General features: G+C 35.8%; 1 protein-coding gene across 1 annotated transcript in view; it reads right to left on the bottom strand.

Annotated features, from left to right (window-relative positions):
* MED13 (mediator complex subunit 13) overlaps positions 1–12073 on the bottom strand; it is a 96066-nt gene that overhangs the window by 49013 nt on the left and 34980 nt on the right. Inside the window, exon 9 of the mRNA XM_019636706.1 lies at positions 5029–5712. Coding sequence (XP_019492251.1) covers positions 5029–5712 — 684 coding nt within the window. The remainder of the gene's footprint in view (positions 1–5028; positions 5713–12073) is intronic.

Raw genomic sequence — 12073 nt, 5'->3', positions numbered from 1 at the left:
CAATACTATTAACATTTTGGGCAGGATAATTCTTTGCTGTAGGGTACTATCCTATACATTGTAGGATACTTAGCAACATCCCTGGCCTCCAACTACCAGATACCAGAAGCACACACTCTGTTGTAACAACCAAAAATGTCTCCAGACATTGCCACACCTGGGGGCGTGGGTGGGTGGGAATAAGAAATTGCCCCAATTGAGAACTACGGCCATAGAGCAATAACTCTAAGAAAAGGACCAACTCATCCAGATGATTAAAACATAAAACCAAAAAACTTCTAACCTACCAAGTATAGAACACTGTATTCCATAAATGTCTCTCAGTTCATGTAACAGCTAAGCCTCTGATGGTTGACTTTTTTGTGATATTTTCCATATTCTAATCTACTACTACAATACAAAACCAAGGGTTCTATTTAAAAGTGAATTGTGACACAATACACATTTTAGCAACTCACGAAACGAAAACAATACTCATATTGAGACATAGAATTAAAAAATCCCTTTCATTCAATCTTTTCTTTTCATGAGGCAGAAAAAAATGGTGACCAGGAACAAGTAGAAGCATGTTTTTCCTTAATTTACATAATCATGACCCAGCACCATTCTACTCTGCATGCTACCTTTCTACATTATGCTTCTCATTCTTCATCAGTGAGAAAAATGTCAAATAATTTTAAAACAGATTCTAAGGTTAAGCTGTATTAACTTCTCACCTTCATTTCACTTACAGGTGCTCATGCACACAAACAGCCAATACACTTATTTAAAGTTATTGCTAGAATTCTTAGATCTTATGAATATAATGTGCCCATAATAACTCACTCTTAAAGTTTTTTAAACTGAAAATATTCATGCCACTACATTTTAACATACATTAAATGTAAGAAGGTATAACCTAAAAAAGAAAAAGTTTTAAAATCACAAAGTAACCTATGGCCATGCTATCATTTCATTCATCCAAACATGTGCTGAATATCTACTATGTGCCTAGCATTGTTCTAGGGCGGTGTGGGTGTGGGTGTGTGGGTGTGTGCATGTGCGCATTAAAGCTGCAGGAACACAGCAGTAAGCCAGACAGAGAGAGTCCTTACCTTCATAGAGCTTACATTCTAGCAGGGCAAAGACCATTAGCAAATATGTAATATAATTTAAGATAATGATATATATAAGGAGAAAATAAAAGCAGTATACAGGACAGGCAGTGATCTGGGGAGTGAGACGAGGCCATAGTTCAGATAAGAATGGTCAGGGAAATACCTCTTGGGAAGGTACAGAGCAGGGCTGAGTAAGAAGGGGTAAGCTGTCTCCTATCTGTAATGCAATTCTAAAGGTCATGAGGCGTAAGTGTGGCTTTTTAAAGGAATAGCAAGAAGCTGGTATGGCTAAATCAAGAAGCAAATAGGAGAGTAATAACAAAAGTGAAGAATTAGCTAGGCAAGAAACTGTAGAATCTTACAAATAGGGCGGTGAAGGTTTGGATTTTTATTCTAAGAATAAAAGGAAACTCTTGAAGGTTTTTAAAAAATATGTAACAATGTTTAACTTACAATGATCGCTCGACACAATGTTTAACTTACAATGATCGCTCGACACATACATAGAAGTACAGAAATAAGGGGACCAACAGCAATTCCAAGCAAGAATTAAGGCTAGCTTAGACTTTTACATTACATACAGCACAGATAATTTAAATCTTTTTGAACTTGTTTCCAAGACATCATTTGTGATCACGAGTTCTGTTAACTACTAAATAAGCAAGTTGTCTTCCATCATAAGGGTATCCTGAAGTCCCTCAATTTCAAATGCAGATTAATTTCAATTTAAAAAAAATCACACTCGAAAACTTTTAAGATTCAAAGTGCTAGATAAAGCACACAGGTTTGCACACAGGTTTGTCTACTAAAATAATAATCAAGGAATTTTAAAAGAAAAGTAAATATCTAACAATATCAACAAATGAAACAAGCTATAAATGAACCAGGCATTTTACTTAGTCTCAGGGAAGCTCAAAATCAGTGAAACACAGCAGAGAAAGTGCACAGTCTATGCAAGAGGGGGCTATAGGCAAAAACAAGAGAGCCAAACTGCCAAAAAAAAACAGTGAGAATCTGGACTTATATCTCTAGACAGAAGTTAGAACAAAGCTGAAAACAGAAGAACAAAAAATGAATATAAAAAAAAATGAATAAACTACCTGGTGAAGACCCAGTATCTGGCATCCTCTTCATTCTGGAATTTTAGGTACAAGGCCTCCCTCCAAAACATCCCCTATCCCATTATCAAAAAACAAAGTGTCTGGAACAGATACATAATATACACTAAAATATTTATTGAATGAGGAAGGCCTGCCAATTAACACGGCTCTGCACAAGCACACAAAATTTCCAATCAGCATCTCTGTATCCTCATTCTAAAATGTGTATGAAGAAACAATAAGAAATATGGCAGCAGGGCCGGCCGAGTGGCGCGATGGTTAAGAACTCGCTTGGGATGCCAGAGGGCCCCGGTTCGGATCCCACATATGAGGGCCAGTGACACTGCCCTCCACAGCTAAGATGCTCAACAACAGCTCAACCTGGAGCTGGGCTGCCATGAGTCGCCGGCGACGGCGTAGGCTGCAGCCCCTGTGGCAGTGGGTTGCCATGGGCTACCGTGTGTAGCCAGCAGCCAGCGTGAGCGGCCAGCAGCCAGCGTGAGCGGCCAGCAGCCTGCAGTGAGCGGCCGTCCAGAAGCCGGCGACTGATCTGCCTCGCCAGAGAAGAGCGCAATGATGGTGCCAACTTGGGCCAGTGAAGCAACATCCTCCACAACTAGATTGAAGAACAAAACGACAGCAACTTGTCTGTTCCCCTTCCCCCAATTCCCCAGCACTGGTCCCATCCCAATTCCCCAATTAAAAAGAAAAAAAGAAGGGGCCGGCCGAGTGGCGCGATGGTTAAGAACTCGCTTGGGATGCCAGAGGGCCCCGGTTCGGATCCCACATATGAGGGCCAGTGACACTGCCCTCCACAGCTAAGATGCTCAACAACAGCTCAACCTGGAGCTGGGCTGCCATGAGTCGCCGGCGACGGCGTGGGCTGCAGTCCCTGTGGCAGTGGATTGCCATGGGCTACCGTGTGTGGCCAGCAGCCAGCGTGAGCGGCCAGCAGCCAGCGTGAGCGGCCAGCAGCCTGCAGTGAGCGGCCGTCCAGAAGCCGGCGACTGATCTGCCTCGCCCGGGAAGAGCGCAATGATGGTGCCAACTTGGGCCAGTGAAGCAACATCCTCCACAACTAGATTGAAGAACAAAACGACAGCAACTTGTCTGTTCCCCTTTCCCCAATTCCCCAGCACTGTTCCCATCCCCCCAATTCCCCAATAAAAATCTTAAAAAAAAAAAAGAAAAAGAAAAAAAGAAAAAAGAAATATGGCAGCATAGTAAAGAAAAAGACTAAAATAAAGCAAGTAATTCAAATGAAAAAACAGTTACAAGACATTAAATAAGAAGGGGATGATATTTTTAAGTTTAGGAAAATAAAACAGGAGAAACAAATACTGAGACTTCAAGAAAGCACTAGAAGTCGAGGAATCCCCTCAGAATACAGAGAAAAAATAGATGGAAAATGAGAGAAAATAAATAAGTTCAACATATGAATTATAGAGGTTCCAAAGAAAATGGGGGGGGGGGGGATGGAGACATTATCCAAGAAAAAGATAACTTCCCAGTGGCAAGACAAAAAAAAGACTTCAAATTAAACCAATCTTCCTCAATGCCCAGTACAATGCCTGAACAAAAGACCACTATACCTACACATATTCTTGTGGAATTTCAAAATTCTAAGCTAAACAGAAGACCTTCAAATCTTTCATTGACAACAGATCGATAGAGAAAGAAATGTAATCTTTGCACACTACTTGGCCTTGCACTGATAAATAGTTTTAATGAAAATGATGTTTGTGTGTTAACTTTCACCTTTTAGAAAAATCTACAGATAACAAGGAAAGACATGGTACAGGCTACAAATGTAATCAGAACATAGAAGACCTGAAAAAAAAGCCTACTTCTGCCCAAAGTATGTCAGACATAAAGTAAACAAAGAAGACAAACCAAAGAATGGAAGAAGATAAAGATAGCTATAGCACAATAACTAATACAAGATTAATAACCAGAATATGTAAGGAATAAATCAGGAAAAAAAAGAAAAATGTACTAAAAAATATGAGCTACAGGCCAATTCACAGAAGAGGAAATCTAAACGTCCAAATAAACATGTGATGTTTAACCTTACTAGGAATCTGGAAAACACCTATTAAGAAAATATGATGCCATTCTGAATGCAGATTAGCCATTTTAAAAGCCTTGTAATACCAAGTACTGAGGAAAATGTAGAGCAGCAGCCATTCTCATATTCTGCTGGTTGATGAGGGTGTAAACTGGTATAGTTTGAAAAGCAACTTGGCAACAATTGATGTTGAACACGAAAGTATTCCCATGGCCCAGCAATTTCACTTTAAGATGTATTCTCTAGAAAAATTTTTATACAAGTGTACAAGGAAATGTATACAAAAAGCTCACTGCTACATCCTTTATAATTGTGAAATTGAAAATAACCAACATGTCCATCTTCAAGAGAGTAGATAAATGAATTATGGCATAATTCAAAACAGAGAAATACTATAGAGCAATTAAAATGAATTAACTAGAGATACATGTATAAAAACATGTATATAAATGATAAATTCCAAATTCAGGACAGTAGAAACAAGAATGGAGGAAGAAAAATAGTACATAAAAGTTTTAATTGTATGTAAAATCCTTAATTTGGTTGATGGATAATTATTATTTTCCCCACTTTTTTGTAACTAAAATATTTCATAATAAAGAGGTTCCCTGAGAAATACAGTAAAAAATTATGCAAAATTAATACTCGAAGGATTTATTATTTTAAATACTACCCTGAAACCAACTCTGGAGTCCTAGTGTTAAGAACTTACATCATTTTTCCACCCTTAAATTATAATAGTGACTATTAAAGAAATACATACTCTGTAACTGATGTTACACTTTCCTGTCCAAAAGGTCCAACTGGATCCTCCTTGAATTTATCACTTGGAAGTTGAGGTGGTAAAAACTCTACATCTTTTTTCTTTGGGACCTTGTAATACTTCCAGGCTACATTAGCTTCATCTTCTTCCAAGTTTACTGCTGTACCAACATACACTGTAGGTTCTACAGCTTCCTGGAATTGAGCTGGGAAAGACTGGGATAAACTGTCTATCCTATCTTCCATTGGTTTGGAAGGAACCAAGGGATCCGGTGTTGGCATCTGATAGAAATGCTGACTCTGAGGAGTTGAAGGTGTTTTAGTTACTCCTTCGTCAACCACATCACACGGGTGAGGACTAAGTGGGGGTGGCTGAGGTGAATTTGCCATTTCACTGCCATGCATCTGAGGAGTCTTTGCTACATCATTAGTTCGGATGTTTGAAAATCTGACTTGACTGTCTGGGGCGGATATCACAAGTCTTTGGCTGGCTGAATCTGTGTCCATGACAACATCATCGCTAACAGACACACGATGGTGAAAAGGAGTCAAGGGGCGTTTCTGTGGTTTCTCACTCTTTTCTTGCTTTTCATTGGTCTTGTGCTTAGGAAGTACTTGTTGTTGCTGACTTAAAGATAATGTTTGTCCTTGTTGTCCAGGGTTTCTTGGTTTAACATTTTTGTGCCTGAAAAGAAAGATTTAATATTTATAGTATCATACTGTATCAGATATACAAGTTAACACTATTACACATTTCAGATATTTGTTTCTCACATATAATCCTAAAGTAAAATGATTTGAATTTACATGGAAAACAATTCTTTGTTCAGTGACCTAAAATAAAAAGCATGCAGAAAGATTCATAAAAGCCAATTCTCTCATTCTCATTTAATAGATATGTGATCAGACAGGCAAAGATGGTTCGCCTTATATAATCTAAATATCTTAGTATCTGAAAAAATACAGAGATAAGATTCTGGTTATTTTAAGATAAAAAGATGTAAAAAGGTCTGATATTTATTCATTAATGAATGTACCTGGTATTTCACAGTTAGTACTTATAAATCAATGGCTTGGCTGAGCTCAGTCATCATCTACAATCCTACAGCAACTGGCTAGAAAACTTATTTACTGGATTACATTTAGAATAGTCTGGATAGCACTGGAAGTAACCAATTGATAAGCCACACGCTATACCTACCTTCCGTCCCCCACTACAGAAAAAATCAGCTGACTGGAAAAGTAAAATTCCTACAAGAAATTTTTCCTCATAATATGAAGCAATTCTAAATTGAAGAACTTAAAACTATACACCTAAAAATCTAATAATTTTTTTCAGAGTTTAAGATTTCTTGGGCCAGCCGAGTGGCCCGTTGGTTAAGACCTGGCTTGGGACACCAGCTCTGAGCAGCAGAGTCCCGGTTCGTATCCTACGTGAGGGCCAGTGTCACTGTGCCCTCTATAGCTAAGATGGTGAACAACAGCTCGATCTGGAGCTGGGCTGCGGTGAGTTGCTGTCGATGGCGTAGGCTGCAGCCCTGGCTGCAGTTGGCTGCCATAAGCTACCATGAGTGGCCAGCAGCCAGTGTGAGCAGCCGGCAGCCAGCGTGAATGGCCAGCAGCCGATGTGAGCTGCCAAGAGCCACCATGAGTGGCCGTCCAGAGGCCAGTGACCTATCTGCCTCACCCGGGAAGAGCGCAATGATAATACCAACACAGGCCAGTGAAGCAACGTCCTCCACAACTAGAATGAAGAACAAAAAGGACATCAACTTATCTGTTCCCTTTCCCTGGATTCCCCGGTGCAGTTCCCTTCCCCCAATTCCCCAATAAAAAAAAAAATCTTAAAAAAAAACAAAGGTTTCTTTCAGTGTTGCAAAAATACTGTGCACTTTTGAGATTTCTAAACTTAACTGATATTGATGTATATAAAAAATACTCTAAGAAACTAGAAAAAATGTGAACAGATATGGGGTTAAAGCATTCAGTATTCATTAGGTTTTCTTTTAAAATTTATTTTATTAATGGTTTTGTTATATCAGAGATAACCAGAAAATATATTTAAAAAAGCAGGCACTTTTTTTGTAAAATCCTCTCTATTGAGGGAATACGCTGAGACTCTCTTTTGTACAGAGCATGGTACATTGTATTGTGTACGGGACAGGGGGAGCATGAAAGTTATAAAAAAAAAACACAAAAAAAACCCCCAAAAAAGTGGAGTTATGTCAAAAAGTTACAGGAGAAATCCACCATTACCCTGGTACCAAAATCAAAGACATTATAAGAAAAGAAACCATAGACCAATATCCCTCAAGAACACAGATGTAAATCATTAACAAAATATTAGTAATCCAATAATATATAAAAAGATAACTGATATATCATGACCAAATAGGATTTATCCCAGAATGTAAGGTATAACATTCAAAAGATAAAATCAGTATTATTCATCACATTAGCAAAATGTAAAAGAAAACCTTATGATTATCTCAATAAATACAGAAAAATGACAAAATTCAACACCTCTTCATAAAAAAAGACTCAGCAAGCAAGGAATAGAACTTAGTAAATCTGACCAAGGGACTCTATGAAAAACTACACTAATAAACTTAATGATGAAAGACTGAATAATTTCTCCCTAAGACTGGAAATGAAGCAAGAATATTAACTCTCAACATTTCTATTCAACAATTTTATTCAAAGTTTTAGCCAATACAGTAAGTCTAGAAAAAGAAAGTGATTAGAGATTTCAAAGAAAAAAGAAAAACTCTTATTCATAGTAAACATGATGAGAAACTTTACAATGAAGGGTTCAGGCTAATCAGCACCTCCTCAATCTTCACATTAAAAGTGGGACAACCAGACATGTCTCTTCTGATGTGACACAACAGAAAGCAACACAGCACCATCTATTAAGTATTCTCTCCCCAAATCTCAAACCTAAATCTAATCCAGCCTCTGGATCAGCACCGCCCAACAGAGCTTTCTGTGATGATGGGAATGTTCTGTATGTGGCTAGTGCAACCTAAGGACTAAATTTTTAATGTTATTTAAATTCAACTATTTTATATTTAAACAGCCACTAGTTATTACTAACATAGCTACTAGTACTGAACGAAACAGCTCTAGAGCTACCTTCCATTTACAAAAATGCAAGGGATAAGGAAGAAAGAAGTTAAATGACACTAAAATAACAAGTTAAAATACATGACAAATTGAGAAATCCAGAATGTGGGACATTCTACAGGACAACTGACCTAGTTTCTCCAAGTCAATGCCATAAAAAGGGGGCAGGGGATTACGAGAAATCAAGAAGATATATACAACTAAATAAATGTACACCTTTATTTGGATCCTAGTCAAACAAACCAAAAAGATCTTTCTGAGACAAATCTGTAGAGGGTATCAGATCATACCAAGAAAATAATGTTCTTTTTATTAGGTATGATAACAGAATTATAGTTATAAGAGAAAATCTTAACATTTTTAGATTTGCATACTGAAGTAGGAATGAAATTATGATACTTAAGATTTTGCTTTAAAAATCTTCAGCAAGAGTGCAGCATAGGGGACTGACCAAATAAAGTACTATATCTCTATAGTATTATAGAGTACTATGAGCTTAAAAGGAAAAAATAAAGTGTATTTATGTATGTGCTGATACAGAAGGATACCCAGGATAACTATTTACCAAGACAAGCAAGTTACAGAACAGTACACATAGCATGATTTCAATTATGTGAAAGAAAGCAGGCAAGGTAGAACTACATACATATATAGGAGGGAAAACTTGTAATTTTTAATATTCATGTGCATTATTTGAATTTTTAAATAGCATTCTAAAAAAATTTTAAGAAAATGATTAAAAAAAAAAAAAAAAGAGCAGGTCCTACCCAATGTAGAAATTATCCCTTCTCTGACCATCCTCTCTTTGAATACTTTCAGTGACAAGGACATTACCTTTTAAGGAAATGCATCCCATCATCCAATAGCTCCAGTTGTTAGAAAAAAAATTATTTTTAGTAGAAACTTGCCTTTCCTATATTTTCCAGTCATTAATCCCATTAATCCCATTTCTAACTCTATTTCTAAAGTTGTGCTGTCCAACAACGGTATCCACATGTCAGATGTGGCTATAGACACACGAATGTGGCTAATCCAAATTGAGATGTGCTATAAGTTTTTTTAGACATCATGTGACAAAAAATGGCAAGTATCTCATTAATGTTTTATGCTGATTATCAAAATAATCATTTTAGATCAATCAAGTTCAATTACTTTTTTTTTCACTCTTCCATAAGAGTTCTAGATGAAGTAAATGTAGCAAATAAATATAGATGGTTGATATACAAGTGCTCACTGTCCAATTCTCTTACTTCTATGCATGTTTGAAATTTTTCAGAACAGAGCAAGGCAGAGCTAAAATGCTAAAAAAAAAAAAAAAAAACATGGCATGGAAAATAACTGGAGCAAAATTAAAGTGCTCCATCGTCCTTGTTTCTTTCATAAAGAGACATTAACTTAGACTTTACAGTAGAAACACAGTAAATATTTAATTCAATTAACAGAATTAAATAGAATATCTAACTTATTATTTTTATTTAGAATATTTAACTTCTAAGCCAGCAGAACAAAGGAAAAAAAGGACGACAGTCAACAATAACAGCAGGAAAGGGGGAAGGAAAGCAAAGGAAAAAAAAAAAAAAACAGAATAAGAAGGTAGGAATAAGTTGATATCATAACAGTATCATTCATTTATTAATTATTCAAATATTTAAGTGTCTACTATAAAAGCTTACAAAGTATGGTGTCATGGACTCTTTCAGGGGCTCTACAGGGTTCAAAACCATTTTCCAAGTATGAAGACATTATTTGCCTTTTTCATTATGTTGATATTTATGAAGATGGTGCAAAAGCAAAGGACAATAAAACTGCTGGTAACTGAAAGTCATGCAAGGCAGTGGTACTAACTAGTAGTAGCAGTAGTAATCATTTTCTTCACTGCCATACACTTGTTTTTTCTTTTAAAGCCAGTTTCACTTGAAAATGTCGTTCATGAAGACAGTAAAAATTATTACTTTTTATTAAATCTGAATCCCTGCAGTTTTTTATGTTCTTTATAAAGAAACAGGAAGCACATATGAAGCATCTGTGCTGCACATCCAAGTATAGTGGCTACTCTGAGGACAGGCACTTGTATAACTGTTTCAGTTACAAAGCTGAAGAAGCCACTTTTTTCATGGAAACCATTTTTATTTTTTAAAAAATGATTGACAGATAAACTTTGGTTATCCAGATTTTGGTTATTTGGCAGCCTAGGTTATTTAGTTCTCAAAAATGAACAAAATGAATCTGTCACGTTAAAGATGAACAAATGATAAAATTTGAGCTTTTAAGCATGATTTAGAATTTGGAAGATTTAGAATTTGGAAGATTGTATATGCCATGGTGAGCTTTAACAGCATTCCAATACTTTAAAAAGATTTTTCTGATGAGATTGTTGGTGATATTAACGAATGCAATTTTTCATACCATGTAACAAAATGTGTCAACATTCAGAAGATCTGCATAAGTCAGTGAACTGTTATTTTCCAAATGATTAATGCATGATGTTACAAAATCATGCATAAGTAAAAGATTCATTCAATTTTTGGTGGGGTACAAGAATTTCATTAATATGGTTTCAGATTCCACATTGAGACTAACCTTTAAGAAACTACCACTTGTCAAATTTTGGTATAGTATCAAAGAATATCCACAATTACCTGAAAAAGCTATTAAAATATTCTTTCTTCCCTTTTCCAATTGCATAGCTATGAGAAGTTCGATTTTCTTCGCCCACTTCAACCAAGACAATATATAACAAAAGATTAAATGTAGAAGCAGATGAAAATCCAGTTATCTTCTATTGAGCTCAACACTGAAGAGATTTGCAAAACTAAAAAACAATACTACTTGTTTCCATTTTTTTGTTGCTATTTTGGAAAATATAATTGATTTCTATGAAAGTATTTTATTTATGTTAATATGTACTAGGTTTATTATTTTTTTTAATAAGTTAAGTAGTGCTTTAACATTTCTCTAAAATCGATATAAATAGTAACCCACATAAATAAAAGCACTTCGGAATCTTCAATAATTTTTTAGAGAGTAAGTACGTCCTGATACCAAAAGTTTAAGAACTGATCAAGTTATGCAAACGACTAAGGAGACAGAATCACCAACCATCTGCAGTGAACAATTTGGTTATATTCCAAGGATACAGGAGATACGAAAAGTAAACAGCCATACATTCACTAACCCTCCTATAAAGGTAAGAAATTATTAATTCAGTCTATATACTAATAGCAATGGCTATCTAAAATTTTGGTAATATTAAAATACAGTCCCTTTCTTCTACAGAGCGCTTTTTCTGAAAACTCGTCTTCTGTAGAGAGAACTGAATTTCATACTAGAACTTAAACAAATTGAAAATCTTTCTAAAAAAAGTTGTCCTTAAAGTATAATCCAACAGTTATCCCTTTACATTCTTTTTCCTACTAAGTTCCTAGTATTTTATTGTTAGCACTGAAATTTATTGTCTTGCTTTCTAGTTATATAGCCTTCTAAGTGCTATTTTTCTTATGAACATTCCACCAGGTTAGAGCCTAATATCAGTAACTGAACTATATTTAATCTCACTAATAACTGAAAAATGCCAATTAAAACAATTTTATGCTTTCCACTTACTGTAAGGGCAAAAAAATAATAAAATTAAGGACAGTTTAGAACACTGAAAGCACAAGAAAAACCAGCACTCTTACATGAAAAAAGTTGGGAGTAAAATTGGTAAAATCTTCTTGAAGTCACAAGAAGTTTAAATATAAGTTTAAATATAAATAGCCCCCTTGCCCACAACACTCTATCACATCACCCACCTAGTTTTATTTCCTTCCAAGCACTCATCACCCTTAAATTTTAAAAGGATTAAGGATTCTTTTAAAAAACAAATTAATTATCTGCCCCACTGCCATTAGAGTACAGGCTTCATAGTAGCAGGAGCCTTG

Source organism: Hipposideros armiger, unplaced genomic scaffold, assembly GCF_001890085.2.
Source record: "Hipposideros armiger isolate ML-2016 unplaced genomic scaffold, ASM189008v1 scaffold_29, whole genome shotgun sequence".
In the NCBI taxonomy this organism is placed as follows: Eukaryota; Metazoa; Chordata; class Mammalia; order Chiroptera; family Hipposideridae; genus Hipposideros; species Hipposideros armiger.
Note: the sequence above shows the minus strand (reverse complement) of the source record. Positions and strands in the feature narration are given on the sequence as shown.